Source organism: Pholis gunnellus (assembly GCF_910591455.1).
Source record: "Pholis gunnellus genome assembly, chromosome: 6".
Lineage (NCBI taxonomy): Eukaryota > Metazoa > Chordata > Actinopteri > Perciformes > Pholidae > Pholis > Pholis gunnellus.
Genome location: NC_136532.1, coordinates 17,914,384 through 17,930,550, shown reverse-complemented (window position 1 = coordinate 17,930,550; position 16,167 = coordinate 17,914,384). Strand labels below are relative to the sequence as shown.

The following is a 16,167-nucleotide window of genomic DNA, read 5'->3' as shown; positions in this document are numbered from 1 at the left end:
TATGTGATTTTGGAATTTCCCCCCCTTCTACATTTCATTACCTATCAAGGCCTTTTACATGTACTGTATATTATTGTTAATATTGGAGTGTGGATGCGTGGTAGACCGGAGTGTTATTTACACGTTTAAAGCCACCAAATGTTAATGATGCATGTGGATATCAACTTCTCTACATTTTTTGTACTCACATGCTGGTATACACAGTACAAAAACACACTTACTAAGTATCCCAAACAACAAACACAATTCATTATTTAACAGTTATAATACAGAACTCAGTCTGACGGATATGGGTTTCACCAAGAATGTGGCTTTGATTCAACATTCTTCTAACTGATGTGCTATTACGCAATATCCAAGACCCATTTCTTTGTATATTTAAGTCTAATTTTCATTTTATTTTTCATTAAAACACTATGGTCTTGAATATTTTCTTTTACTTTTTTTCTGCTAAGTACCTACTTTAAAAAAAAAAGAGGGATATGATCTCTGATAACAGTATGCATGTAAGTTATTGATGTTCATCAATATTTTGTGTAATGCTTAATTTTACAGTTGCAACAAAAACATTGCATACGTCAAAGCTTTTGAGAGAACGTTCCCGTTTTCCCAACCAGCCCATGCCGCAAAACAACCTTTGGAACAGCAAATTACAAGAACCCTTTGCTGCCCTTTAAGCCAATTGAGTTTTTGCACGGACCTTGAATGTGTGCAAAAAATAAATAAAAGATTTGGTAGCATTCAGACTGGAACAGTTTTAGCAAGAGTAGATCAGCTTATCCACTGCATTTGAGGAAAGATCGAGATTTAATGGCACTTTCAGAATGTTAAGTAAGTAATCAGATACTTTTGTCTCAATAGAGGGAATGAAAATACATTTTCACGACGCAAAAACAACCAGTGGAGCTGTTTGCCTCTTTTATTAAGTAGAATGAACAAACAGAGAACACATGCCTTTTTATATTCATACCAAACCATAAATAACATTACTTCAACACTTTGAAATGCATAAAATATATTAACAAGACAACCATATCTACTCTGGGTCTTTGGTTCAAAGTGTTCTGCGGCATAATTTCAATCTGGCAGAGCAGATAAAATAGGATTATTTTGTACAGCATCTTTGTAGCCTGATTTCTTAAAAGACATTTGTGATAACTTAACCTATAAATAAACCGGTGTTATGGCCCGCTCTCTGTCGCTGCAGTTCCTGAGAAAGTACACAGAGTGGGGTTGATCGCTGTCACCTTACACTAAGAGCAGAGTGTCCACCAGCCGCTGGTAGGTTTCTCTCTCCCGTTTCAGGCCGTGATGCTCTTCCACGTAGAGTTTTCCATTCCTCACCACTCTCTCTCTCAGCTCATGATCTGACAACAGTCTCTGAGATTGATGCACAAATTCCTGGCAGGGATAGAAGCAAAACAAGTCTCATTTACTGCCAAATGCCACTTAAAGCTTGCCATTGAAGCTGCCTGAAGATATGTTTTTTTTTAAAAGCATAAGAGATCATCCAAGGCACGAGAACAAAACTCAGATAGGAGCCTGTGCGCTGATTAGTGAATACTTCAAAAATGTCTGTATGTTGCCAAAGGATGGAGATATTTGTGGCTCCAGATTCACATACGGCTGTCCAATATACCTTTTCAGTCTATCCTAATAGCTGCCACCACAGTTTAACAATACTATCACACCAGCTGTCACAGGGACACGGGAGGGGAAGATGGGAATTAAAATGAGATAATTAAGAAATGAGTAATGGTGTCATCGCTGAGCATTGACTGAGATATGATGTATCCACGTGGCTTCCTGAATCCTAGTTGCTCATCTGTTGGCCCAGCAGACTGAAAGAATCCTCCAACAAAATGAAGTGAAAGTGCTTTGAAGTGTTCCTGCAACATGGCAGCCAACACTTGCTGAAGACGAGAGCCAATGGGCACACAAAGTTTCAGCCACTGCCAGTCAGCAGGCCAATTCACTTTACTTCATTCAAGTGATGTGATTATGTCTGGAGCGGCTATTGATAGGAAACGGCTCCTCTGTATGGCCATATGAGAGCTATAAATCCTCTGCAACTAGATTAAAGCTCAACTTATAAACAGCACGCTTACAATCAGTTCACTCCTATTGCAAATTATTGAGCCAGGCAGGAAGTGTCATTTTTCTCTTTAAAGCTTTCAAGTGCTGGTGTGTTTCTTTCTTTTGACACATTTCTTGATACCTACACTCCTCGTTGTAATTACTTTGAAGGCTTAAAGAACCAGAAACACTGTCAACCAAACATAAGAAGGGGGTTTTAAAGCACGCAGACAAAGTCTTTGAGTGTGATCCACTGCAGGAACAGTTTTTTGAATGAAAGACTAGCACTGACTGCCTATCGGTCCTGGCTGAGGTCGTGGTTTATCCAGCCCGAGTTGCTACAACCATCTGTGAGAGCTTCGTCCTGGCAGCTGAGCTGAACACACGTGACCCCCCCCGGAGAGGACTTATCTCCATCCTTACAACAACAACATCACGCAAGAGCATGGTGTCTTGACAGCACCACGCTCAAGCCCTCTATCAACGAGCCCCTAACCCATATTTTCTTTTGCATCAAACCTCATTATAGATCAGACTGAAAAGCTCCCATGGGAGCTCCTCACGTTGCACTTTCCTGCATGCTGCCGTGTGTTGCATCACCACATGGTATCTTCGCTCCGTCCCTGAAGGCTGCCCTTTTTGATCCTAATCTAAGCACCTGGGGAAACATCTGCTCCTTTTGTTATATTTGATCTGCTTGGATTGGACTAATGATAAGAATTTCAAAGTGCAAAGTTTTACAAAATGATGTAAAGTTTTCCAACTTCCAAGTTGTGAGAGTTTTCTTTAAGATAAATCTATGCCAGGAAGGGGACATACCTAACCTTCAGTCATCCGGACACAGTGCTTTAATTCTACCTACAGTATTAGCAGTAAGCACTTTTCGGGCTGGTTGAGGTGACGGGAGTAGCTGTTGGCTGAGGTACATATGCAGTAAATCCCTTCTGTAGTCCATCAATACAGTCAATGTGACAGCTTAATAGGGCTTAACGCATGCGGTCACCATACCTGAGGAGACGAGTACAGCAGGCCAGTGAACTCATGGTGCACTACGGCTGCATTTCCTGGGATGTCCCTGGCACACACAGGTACCCCGAGATCCATTGCCTGTTGGTGCAGAGACATTAAATGCTTAAAAGTCGCTGCGACTCATTCACTCTGTCATTATCATAAAAAAAACCAACAACTAAGCACCTTGAAAGTTGTACAGCTCAGCCCTTCTGCTCTTCAGTGCCTTGGTTTACTTACAGAATAATTAATCTGTATCTGCTAATACATTCAGCAGGTTGTTGAGTGAGAACATGCTAACGTACTAATCAGACTTTAAGCCCACTGTGGGTTGCCTTAATCGACTGTGTTTAAAAAGAGATTAAGTGGATTTGCAGGTTTTGCTCACTCAGGAATGGGAGACAAGCAATTAATTTGGGTAATTGTCCCTGAAGTGGTCAGATAACATTGTAGCAGAGCAAGAAACAGCGAGATAACGACTCCTGTAAATATTCACTCAGTTTCACATTATTTTTATGGGCTTTGGATGGCAAATTCTCATTTTACATTTTGATAAATTACCAAAGTATTCTGCACAACACTGCGTGAGCCATAAAAGAGATACAGTTGTGTTTAGCAGCTGAATTACTGAAGTCAGGAAGGACGTGCTATTGTCCAGTTACCCATGGGCCAGCAATATGTTTACCTCCAAAATGGCCGCCGACATGCCCTCTGAGACGGAGCTGTTAACCACGGTGAAGCACCTTTTCATGGCAGCATGAAGCTCCCGTTGGCTCCTCTCCTGGGCCAAGAAGACCCCTGCTGTTCTGCAGAAGCAGCGGCAAAACTCAGTTCTGCGTGACTCAGGGCTAACAGAGGCGTGAATGATGCTAAAGGGCAGTGACAGGCTCAGCGAAGGAAACACAAATGCACTATGTGGGACATGCACACAGAGTCCAGGTAAACCAGAGAGGGCAGCTTCCTGCCGCAGAGTATTGTAGTGGTGTTGTGGCCCTTGGCAAAAAGCTAAAAGATTAGCTAAGACTTAAGAGTGGGAGGACAGATAAAAAATAAAAAGAGGATCTTGGCGCTACTCTCAGATTTTCATTCTGTTCACATTATGTGACGATAAATGTGAGCTACATTTGCTTAGATATTTTCTTGTGCCACATGGGATAAATAGTGAGATAAGCAGTCTTCACATTTCTTGCAGGAGGAAAGTCGTGATTGTCAGATCTCAAGTCTCCTTTAATAGGATTTACAACTGGTAAGGAAAACCCAAAAAAGAAAGCTTACTTTTGAACAACAGCTTCCACTTCAACAGTAAACACAGGGTCGATCTAAGAGAGAGAGAGAGAGAGAGACATTACAAAGACAAGTGAAACCTGCCAGCCATGACTTAATCTGAAGGATGGAATACAAACAATGACACAATTAATCATTTATATCAAGAGCAAATCATTCTCTGTGAAATCCTGTATTTTCAGAGATTGGGGTCAGGGTGGGGTGGGTGGCCAATCTGATTAATTGCAATGTGGGATTTGCGTGCATTAGCATGCCCACAGAAAATTCAAAGCATAGCAATTTAGGTCAAAGATGCTGCCAAGCAAGCTCCTACTTGTTTCTCTTGCATTTTATAGCTCATGGAAATTCTAAATGGAATCTGCTTTAAATCATGTCTGCATTAAAATCAAAGTATCTAAACTGAGAAAAAAATGTGTATCCTGGTGTAATCTGGGATTTAGCAGCCATTGAACAACCAGCAGGGGATAGATCAAGATAAAGGCTGTATTAACAAACACAAATGGTTTAAGCACTGTACTGATGCTGTATATCATTTCTTGGTGACACTGAGGGAAAGGACGTGGCCAGTCAGAAGAGGAAGGCAGACACTATATATATACATATATATATATATATATATATGTATATATATGTATATGTATATATTTAAATTCTTCCGGTGAAGCTGTTATTCCTTTTTTTTGGTATTTTTTTGCCACATTATTTTCTTGTTATTAAGCAACTAATATTTAATGCAAATATCCCAAGATCTAACATTACATTTTAAGAGTATTCTTTAGATTTGTGTTATTCAATACTACCGAATGTGCTGCACGTGGTGCTTGATAGAGCCCAGTTACAGAGAGCAGTGAGATGTGTCATCGCTGACAAACTGACCTGAAATTTCCTCTTAATGACAGATGCCGTGCAGCCAGAGTGCTTATTATTAGAATGTAGTAGCAGTGGATTTATAGCACGTCATGACAGCCTAAGCAAAGCATGTCTCATTCTCCGTTTGTATTTTTAGGAATTAAGGTTCCTTCATTAAATCTAAAATTATCGAGGGAAAATCTGGCGGTCATACAAATGCGTGTTTGTTATAATGATAATATGTGGCTTTTCATTTCTCAAACAAACAAACAAACAAACAAACACGCTTTCCCTGTGATTCAGGGGTGTCGAGATGAATCACACGGCTGCGCTTCCACTGAACCATTTCATCAAACAATAAAGCATAGCGGACAAGAAGCGGCAGTCAGACAGTGTATAAGCCCCTGGCCATGTCTAATTGAGTTGTTTTTGAGCAACTCGAAAGCAGAACATACCTTTTGCCTGACACCACTGTTTGAAAGAAAGAACAGATACTAAAATACTGTATATTGGTGTCATATCAAAGCAAGTCAGAGGGAGAAAAGACGAAGACAAACACACAGAGAAAACAACAAGTGAGAGCCTGGAAATGAAACGGGGGGGGGGGGAGAACAGTTGTAAGAGCAGTGAGGCTGATTGTGTTTACTGGGATATAACTTTACTCTAACAAGGTGCAATCAGTCAAAGCTTTTACAGTAAATGTACAAAACTCTGTCCTCTGATTTGACTGCCTGGCTGACTGGTTGACTGACTGATCAATTATAGCCGACTGGAAGAGTTCAAATGCTTTTTTTTCCTCTCAACTATTTGACGAGCTTGACATGAAGCCGTGGTGCCTGTATATGTGCAGTTGTCTTCAGGTATGACACACGGGACAAAAGCATGATGGTGTGGGACAGGGGGACAAACTGCTTTGGCTGCAATTCAAACCAGCGCATGTCCAGATATATGCCCATCCTTTAGTATTAAACTGAGAGAGCTCTTTACAGGTCAAAGGCAAGTGCTAAACTGGAGAAATAATGTATCAAGCAGTCAGCCAGTTAGACAAAAAGAAGCAGTGACCACTGCTGCTGTCCCTCGCCCTGTTTGCAGAAGATTGCCTTTTCCTCACATTGTTAGGGTTAGGCCTGTTAATTCCAGCTAAACAGCTAAAGCCAGTATCTCTGCTACATCCAATTACCGGCTGCTTGAAATTCCAGGGAAGGTTTCTATTTCGACAGCACAGTACAGAGGGAGACACATGGCAGGTATAATGTGTACTTACCCGTGGCCCAATCACGACCAACACATTCAGCGGGTTCTCACGATGCCACTCTGAAAGACGCAAAATTAAAGTGGTCATGTAAAGAAAAACACAGCCGTTCGAGGAAGAAATGAACAGCAGCAGCAGCATCAAAGCTGTGTTTGCATGACATTCTTACATCCATACGTGCTTAAGTGCACCATATGTTTGTATTTTTACAAATGTATACGTGTGAAAACAACTAGTTCTCCGATCTGTCTGAAACACCAATACACAATTTGAAGACCCTCTAATCACTTTGTGCTCAGGAAGATACATACAATAAAAAAGGATTTAAAAAAAAAAAACGGAACCCACTGATGCTGAAAATCAAAGGCAATCTCAAAGTTGAATATATTAGACACATAAGATATATAACAGTTCTCATAAAACGAAACAGCATAACAGTAAGGCTCAACAAAATAACACACGGCATAATGTCTTTGTCGAGCCTACATGAGCTGTCAGGAGAATCTCATTGCACTTTCACATAAATGTTTTAATCATCTGAAACTCAACCGCAGAGATCTTACTCCATTCCTAATTGATGAGGACACTGCCATTGCCTCTACCACAGGCTAGTACAGAAAAGCAGTCAGAAAGGCTTTGCAATTTGGGAGTTTACCTGACATCTGAACTTGCTGAAAACATGACAGCAATAGATCAGCGTTTGGGTGACAATTTGCTCACTGAACAGCCTTAGAATGTTTTTGAAAACCGTCTCTTTTTCCCCGGATCATCCAACCTTAAATCCAGAGATTAGTCAGAAACTGGCAGGCAAACAACAGCGCTCACTGCCAACAACTACTGTTCCTCACCTGACCTCCCAAAAGTAACAGATGCAAGTCCTGACCCCGACGACGCAGCCCTGCACTTTGATGATGGCAACACACACACACTGGAGTGTAAGTCTCTGACTTAAAAAGAGAACAACATGCATCTATTACTACTATAAAGTATCGATAGTGGAGGTTGAATGAGATCACCTTCACAACCGCCTAGTGGACAGAGAGTAGCATCCCGACAATGAAAACGCTAACATGTTGATCATCAAAACAACAAGAGTTTGTGGCATGGAGACTGCACAATCGCACCACACACAGAAACATCGAGGATCTTTTATTACCACTGATGAGAGCAGCGTGTTTCGCGCAGCGCTTCATCAGGCTCGTGTTCAAGCCGCGCAAAAGCAATCTAGCAGTAACCCGAACCTCCAATCCTGAAGAACATGCTGTGCTTTTTATCTGGTTTGTTTTCACTAACATGCTGATGTTTCGTGGGCATAATGTTTACCATGTTCACCATCTGATTGTGTGTATCAGCAGGCTACAGCACATAAGCTACAGCTGATAAGAAGGTCACTAGCAGAGTCATTAACCAAAGTGAAATGAAATGTTGACCCGATGATGGTGCGAGATGGAAAGCATTATTATATTTATCCTAAGGGGGACACTAATGTCTGTACCAAATCTCATGACATTCCATCCAATGGTATTTAATTTAAAACCACAGATGTCCACCTCATGGGTGTGCTCGAGGAAACATTAAGGGATCATACATCAATGGGATACATCATCTGGCGACCATTAATGTTTTGTGGCAATCCATCCAGTAGATGTGAAGATATTTCACTGCATGAGTGAACATTTTGACCTGCTTGTGCATTAGAGGAGGAGTTGGAGATGACCAATGTCAGGAGGTTTGATCCTCTGGGGAGCATGAACATCTGTAGTTGATGTGACAGGATGTTCCATCAGTTTTAAAGGCGTTAATGCCCTGTTCTTTACAACGCCAGAGAAGGCAGTCAAGGTTTTATGTATAGGCTTAAATTGAGGTTGGTGTAAGGGCAACATTTAAAGGTCGCGGTCTGCTGGCTAAATATAAGAACGTATCATATTAAAACAAGCAGATGTAGAGAGATATTTTAACATTAGAGGGTTACCCAAGTGTCAGAAAATACATTTTTAATCCCTAACCTTTTATGCTCGACAATGATCCAAACGGATAAATCCTAAATGGTGAGATAGTACTGATAAATGTAAGGGAAGTACAAAATAAGCCAACAATACAAATGTATTTTGAAAGTGTCTGTGACAAACCGAGAAACAAACCATTTCGAAAATAATACCAGCCAGACACGTTCACATGCTTAGAGCACAGTGACAGTTGAGTGAAATCCCCTGCTGCCAGATAAGCCCAGATCAGGAGGCTGAGGCAGCTCTTTTAATGCTATTAAAGCATCCTAAAATGACAGTGTGGAGTCTGGGCAATGACCCTGATCTTAGGAACCGCCGATTGTCAAAAAAGCTCTTCATCTGCAAGAAGTATCGAACATCCCCGCATTGATTCACAGGATGAGAGAGCGCGTCAGCTGAGGGAAACAAACATGTCACTACCTCGGAAAGAGATGCAGGAGGAGGATAGCTGGAATCATACAAGAGCACAATATGTCAAAATGAGAAAGAAATATTGATAAAGAAAATATCCTTTTGGATCCAACGACGCAATTCATCTTTCCTCGGGGGAGAAAGACAAATTTGTACAAATCATCAGCTGTGCCAGCAGCACTCTTTTCTCTCTCTTTCTTTGCAGTTCTGTGAGTTCTATGCAAAACACATTTTTGTTCGTTTGCTTTTGATTTCAGAACGGTATTCTGAACAACCCCCGAATGCTTTAATCAGTATGTGTGTGCACATGGATGTGGCAGCACATATCTATCTGAAGAGCTCCTATTAATCTGTAGTGTGGCACAGGGTGATACGGAGAACAGATACTGCAGCGAGTGGACAAAATAAAGAGGTTTTGATGATCAACCTTTCGACTGAAATCCAGAGAATGTTTATATTATAGAATTTTATAGCAGCGAACAAGCTTCAAAGGGAAAATACTTTGTGCCCAGTTTGCACGCGTTTGTCCCAATTCTGAAGTCAGAAGAACTTTGGCCATCATGTTGCGACACTGCAAGATGATAATAGGCATTACACTCGACACCTAACCTCGTCCTTTGATTTTTAATTAAATTGAATTCACACAGACTTCACTGAAGGCTCCCTGTGTCATTTATTCAATAATCAGACCATCCCTTGAGGATCAAGCAGCTGGACAAGGTGACAACAGACCCCCTGCTCGTTCACTCTCGTCCCTCAGTGACTCAATGCGTCACAGTGCTGTTCTTCATGTATGCTCCTATCCAGCAGTGGCCACAAACATACACCGAGTGGCTTTCATGGGACTGACAGCTTCCGGATCGCAGTGCTAAAGTCTGTGGAGGGGTACATGACACCCAAAGGATAACACAGACACACACATACAGTACCGTCACGCATCTTAAGTCAGCTTCTATGTTCACTGACGGAGGTCTTTTTACAGTGTGCAACACAGGATGTATTTAATCCAACCGCTCAAACCTTGACACACCTTCGTTAAACTAGCCTTTATATAGAACTGCTTTTAGTAATGATTAATTGATGTCACAACAGAACACAGATTGCTGCAGGAGTCTCTACTGTCAGACTGTGCTGTTGTTTGAGTGGCAATAGAGACAAATTGGTGACAAAGCAGGTCTTTACAAATCAAAAGGAGGACATAGAAAGACCACCTAATGACAACTAAACAATGATCCATAACGTTTTCAGTTTAATAATAACAAAAGAATATTTACAACAGGAGGATCGGTTATCATTTTATTTGAATGTTCCTCTCTGCCTTGGGGTCGTCCTTATTACATATAAACAAGTACAAATCCAGAGCATGCGTTTCCTTGTCAAAGCACTGTGGTGATAACACTGTGGCAACGAAAGATACATTTATTTTCCTGCTGATATTAAACCCATCTGACCCACACCCACGAAAAAGTAACACAATCAGACAGAATGCAGAAACTAGAACAATGTTTACAGCATGTATGGGCCTGAGGGGAAGGGTAGTTGCTGGAATCTACATTCCAGCCAGAAGGCTCCACCCAATCCTTCAGGAGAGCATTGAGATCAGGTATGGGAAGAGACACACCTGATCCTGATCTCCTTATCAGAGAGGTGAACAAAGGGCTGGGAGGGAAACGGAACGAGGGGGAAACATTAAGCCCGGTAAGTCGGCTAGCGGCCCGGCTGATATAGTTTAGTTTGTGTAGTGGATTGATAGCGCTCTGGACGGAGCTAGGTTTTCTGTTGTTTTTTTGTTTCTTGAAGTTTGTTTCATTAAAAACCTGCAGAACTGACTCTGCCTGTGATTGCTGCGCTGCCACGAATTTCTGTGTTCTCCGTACCGTCCTGTTACAAGCACTAAAAGCAACCGTGAGTCAGATCACAGTGCTTTCATCACATCACTGAGGGAAAGCACAATAGATGCGACTCCTACTTCCAGTACAACAAATGGATTAGTATAGCAATTAGTATTACTCACACTGGTTGTGAGGCGCGGGGAAAAATGGACCCGGGTCAGAGAGCCATTAGTCAATTGGCGCTCTCTGTATTCAACGTTGCTCTATATGAGCACTAATGTACCTGGGATGGCCATCATCTTGCAATTGTTAAAGTCTGGGCCGTTTGTGGAGAGGATGCTTGGAGTAACGGTGCATATTCACTGAGCTATTCAAATGGGAGCTGGAGGAGAGAAGGGGAAAAAGAAACTCTGGACTCCATGACCACCGCATTGATGCACTCAACATAGCACGGAGTACATTTATGCTCTCTGATTGGGACTTTTCAGGTAGGGGATGTATCAATGCATTCCCCATCATGCTCCCAGCGGGGGCTCCACTGCACTGCACAATCTGTGACTAATAGTGGAGGAAATGAGAGGAGGGTGCAGTCAAGAATATGGCAGGGGGCATTCATGTTGAATACGGCAAACTGTTTCAAATATATGCCACATCTGTGTATGGCAGGTCAGAGCGACGCCAATAAAATCTATTTTCCAGGAAGCTTGAATTTCAGTGTGGAGTTAATAATGCTTCGACCAGACTGGCCAAAATGAGAATTGCCAATAAGTTGTTGAAGAGCATAAAATATTTAGCTAAAAAAACTGTTTATTCAAAGTATGACAAATACCCACCACAGTAATTTCAAAATGTATGCTTCAGCCCTGCTATGAAAGGCTCAATACACCAAAAAAACACTAAATATGATCTGCAGACTTCCCTCAGAATAGCTTTCATTGGCAAATATTTTCTACTGAAGGCAAATGAACTAAAAAAATAAAAACTGTCCACAATGAGGCCTGTGGATGATCAAGTCTCCCACTAGACAACAGCTGGAATGACAACCAATTGAAGCAGTAATAGTACCTGAGCTCCTCAAGAATTCAGCCCAGCAGAATTTCTCACTCACTTCCGTCTGGATGCCTTTAAAAACAAGTACAAGTCTTCATGTAAAAGCTTTTACTGTACATCAATGCCAGCATTCATTATGCAAACGGGTATCAGCGTGTGTCTTTTAGTTACATATTTAAATACATTTTCTCATATTCTTCTTAACCGTTATTCGTATAAAACGCATAGTTTGTGTGGAAACATATTGATCTAATCTCTGTACGTAAAATAAACAAAACAGATGTATTCAAAAACATTATTGTGTGTGGTTGATGTGAAAAGCACTTCAGCGTGACCACTATCTAGTGATGAGCATGAGAGCTAAACTTTCACTGGTCAGGGATCAGCCATGCAGCTGGCCCACGGCTCTCCTCTAATCTGTGGAGGGACACTATTTGCCAAACAAGGCTACTGGTGGGAATCAACATGTAGGAGTGATTTGTGCTGTCCTACATGGCGCGGTGGCCAATGGCAAGAGCAAATACAACTCTGTACTGTAGACAGCGTGACAATGAAGGAACAAAAATGTCAAAGCTGATTTAATGCAACAACTCAATGGCAAACAGCGTCCAAGCGAGGATATTCCTCCTGCAGAGCTTACCTTGGGGCTGGACATAGATTTTACTGCTCTGGGACAGCTTCAGAGAAAGACATTGGGAAATTTCTGGTTAAAACATGTACAAAAACATAGATACATAAGTGTTTTAAATCAATCAGTAGTTATTGGTAGTGTTTGTTGATACAAATTACACTTGATTACCACTAACAGTGCTTTCTCTCTTCTTCTCAGACAATAGAAACAGCCAATTAAAGCTTGTTTGTCCTCCAAACGTATTTAATAAAAATCCAAACTTTAAAAGAGACTCCGGAAAGCAGTTGCTTAGATAATGGGGGTGCTACAAAATACATCAGAGGGGATGGAAAGGAAATTGACTGGATGCTATCACACTAGATTCATCCCCTATGTGTGTTTTCTGTCACAATAAAAAGTGTGGCGAAGGCTCTCAGTGCCTGTCTTGTCGGCCTGCTGTCAGCACTAAATGGCAGAGATAAAGTATGCCCCTCGCCTCAATCTGTGGCCTACGGCTGGAATCTAATCTGAAGATAAAACACGATAATATTCTTTTAATGCCAAACTATCACAGGCCAGAGCAGGATATTGCGTTTGTATAGTAAGAGCCCTTCTGTTGTATTTATTGAAGCCGTCAGGCTTCTGCTGTATGCGGATCGGCCGCAAAACGTTTGCCCTCACTACTTGATTTTTCATAGTAGCTTTGTAATACAGGGGTTAATGTTTTGTTTATGTTGAAATATTACTTATGACAGTCAGTTAGTTGCTACATTTGTGTGGGGAGTGGGTTTCAGCATAGCAGGCAGGCAGTCATACGCATATTGAATTAGGCACAGACACAACTGGTAAAGACCAGATGTCACATGATACAGTGGTTTGCACATGTGATGCAAGAATCAGTGCTTATTCAATATAAACTACTGCAGTTGGACTATTTAAATACAAAAGAGTATAATCGTACCAAAAATAACTCTGCCTCTTCTTTCAGTTTGTCCGTAAATGCAACCGCAAACCTGATAAAAGAAAAGAGAAAAAACTTCATTATCACCCCTTTGAAAGCCATTTCTGTTCAACAAGAACTTCCATTGCTGCTGTTCTAGCATTTTACAAGCAGTGACAATTTGGTAACAAAAGTAAAACACAAAGGTCTCCAGGCTACAGCTGAAGGAGAGGAACTGCTTTTGGTTTGAAGGCAAAGGATTTAAGGATGAATACACCAAGAATACAAAGAGGAAAACAAAGGGAAATGTAGAGCAAAGAACAGTGAGGAGATATTAATTTGCGTGCATTATTAAATAGGCCAACGGGCTCAGAGCGGTGACTGAATTTTATGATCAAGGTTTGTGTGAGAAGGCACTAGCAGCGGGAGGTGCGCGGATTTAGATGTTTGAAGTTGTTTCGAGAATTGAATCTCCCCCGTTCTCCCAGAAGGCAATTATCCCCTTAGATTTACTCGATGGATGCCCTACTGTCTACTGCATTTTAATCATGATGATGATAACAGAGACACCAGGGTCTGGTGTTAGGGCACAGGACAGGATATTGATAAGCCTGTGTTCACTTTTCAATGTTAAACTAGGGGAGAAGAGAACGCGCAACCTGCACAGCCGGGGTTGGCCTGCATGTGTTCAGCCTCATGCTTTCATGCCAGTCCTCCAGGCACTGGAGGATTTTACAGGGATCCAGTCTTTTTCCTCCCCAAAAATAATTGATACCCTGTAGAAAATAAGATTTAAATGATTTCCAACAATTCAATTAATGGTGAAAATTCTTTTTAATATTTTTTTTAATCATCATGCAATTGTTAATATCTACATTACTAGAAGGATGGTTGCTTTAGGCCACATAAACAGTGATTTATGGCAAAATTAAATTAATTCCCACTGGTCACACATGTGACAACAACTTTGTTTTAAGCTTCTAAAGCAATAAAAGATTTGTTATTATGTCTCAGACTGAAAATCATACGGTTAAAGAAATTAGAGGTTGTCTTGATTTCATATGGACAAGTTAAGTTAAGGTGTAAATGGTCGCATTTACTTCCTGCTCGTACTTCAGGATGGTGACGTCTGCATCAAACTTCTATAAAAGGAAGTAAGTAAAACACGTTGTGACACATTATTGGCATATTTGGTACTAATAGCCGATCAAGTCTATTTATTGATTTATTAAGACGACTGTGCAGCCACATTTCTATCACACTCACGACACACAACTTGTTCAAACAGACTCAAAAGATAACAGGTCTCATGTTGTTAGTTGCACGTGATTTTCCTGCTATGAGATGTTAAAGAGTGCCGTAAAAACACACTTTTACACATTTTAGAATCATAGGGTCAGTCTCAAATAGTGGTTATTAGCATTATAATACTTATCCAAAATATATATATATATATATATATAATATAATATAATATTGTGTATAGTTATTATGCAAATTGTGACTGCAGTTCTCCACAGACATATGTACCTAATTTGGAGCTATTTGGAATTAAATAGGTTAAAATAGTGGTTTGCAGCAACGTCACCTGGCTTTCAGTAGCACCTGCTCCATAACCACACGCTTCTGCTCAACTTTCACATCTTCATTTATATCCGTCCCGCCAAAGATAACGCCAAAGGGTACTTGGACGTCTGGTGTAAAGGTTAGACACAACACAGAAAGGTCCTGACATTTTTGAGACAGGTAGCAACTTGTAGGTCCAAAAGTGCGTTGACAAACAAGATAAGTGAATAGATCATACAACAGCCGGGATGTTTACCTAAGAGAAGGCTGCCTGCTCTGAGCAGATGAATGGCCAGTGCACCCTCAAAGGGAGGACGTCGAGATATTAGATTTGCCACCTCAGCAGGAGACTTAAATGCTGCTGCATCTCTGAGCTCACAAGTGTGTCCTGCCGATTCAATGTGGGACCTAGAATAAAAGAAACATGACTATGTATGGCAGCATGGTTACGTTACAAACATTAAAACTAACTTTTCTCAGAAGCCTTGTTTTACCATCATCAAAAGTTTTGTTGGTGTCTTGCTGTCTACACTGTTTTTCTACCTACATCTTCAACTTCCTGAATCATGTTGTAACTTATTTACTACAGCCATTAGGCCATTGCACAGTAAAGAAGAGATAGCTCTGGCTAACAGTCGACTAACTATTGCCTCATACAGGCCTCACCAGGTAAGTACTCAGAAGCAACAGCTGTTGGAGCTAGCACTTTAGCAACAATGCAAATTACCTTATTCTCTCAGCTGTAGTGTGGTTCCCAGTTTTGGGGCTGAGACAAGCAAGGAGGAGTAATTTCATATCGTCACTACAGGCTGGTCTGACGAGATAACAGGGCTATTTAGCGTGTACACATTCGTGAAAACCAGGTGGCAAACTGCAGCAAGCTGAGTGTCAGTAGGCTCGCTAAACTGAGCTCCTATTACATTTCCTGAACCCATGCCTGCAGGTCACACGTAGAGCAAAGCAAGACGCGAGCGCCACTGGGTTCGCTCATCGCTTGGCAGCTCACACCACGCTTGAAATGTTTACCAGTCCGTCTGCTATATGATCCCCTGGAAACACATGACGGGGCCACATACTGTACAGACACCATTGAGCCATTTCCGTAATTTGTTTTATAAAAAAAAAGAAAGAAAAAGACCAAAACCACACAGAGCATACTGCTGTCCGCTGTCATGTGTGTCAATGCCACAATCAGCGAAAAATCAATAATAAAAAAAAAAGGCTCCACCGCTTCCTCCTCTCGGTAGTACGCATGCGTCACCGGAACAAACTTACAAATCACA

General features: G+C 41.3%; 1 protein-coding gene across 1 annotated transcript; it reads right to left on the bottom strand.

Annotated features, from left to right (window-relative positions):
• Positions 1-911: 911 nt before the first annotated feature.
• Positions 912-16,014, bottom strand: glt1d1 (glycosyltransferase 1 domain containing 1). Its single transcript, XM_079161451.1, has 11 exons — positions 15,612-16,014; positions 15,141-15,292; positions 14,907-15,012; positions 13,340-13,391; positions 12,409-12,445; positions 11,784-11,840; positions 6,482-6,531; positions 4,360-4,403; positions 3,770-3,890; positions 3,085-3,183; positions 912-1,401 (listed from the first exon to the last, which is right to left on the bottom strand). Exons 1-11 carry the CDS (start codon positions 15,677-15,679, stop codon positions 1,249-1,251), a joined length of 939 nt encoding a protein of 312 aa, XP_079017577.1. The 5' UTR covers positions 15,680-16,014; the 3' UTR covers positions 912-1,248.
• Positions 16,015-16,167: the final 153 nt, after the last annotated feature.

Coding starts and splice junctions, on each gene's coding strand:
- glt1d1 (XM_079161451.1), bottom strand. CDS start 15,679: ATGAAATTACTCCTCCTTGCTTGTCTCAGCCCCAAAACTGGGAACCAC. Junction 15,293..15,611: donor ACTACAGCTGAGAGAATAAG/GTAATTTGCATT, acceptor CTTTTATTCTAG/GTCCCACATTGAATCGGCAG. Junction 13,392..14,906: donor CAGGTGCTACTGAAAGCCAG/GTGACGTTGCTG, acceptor TTCTTTTATCAG/GTTTGCGGTTGCATTTACGG.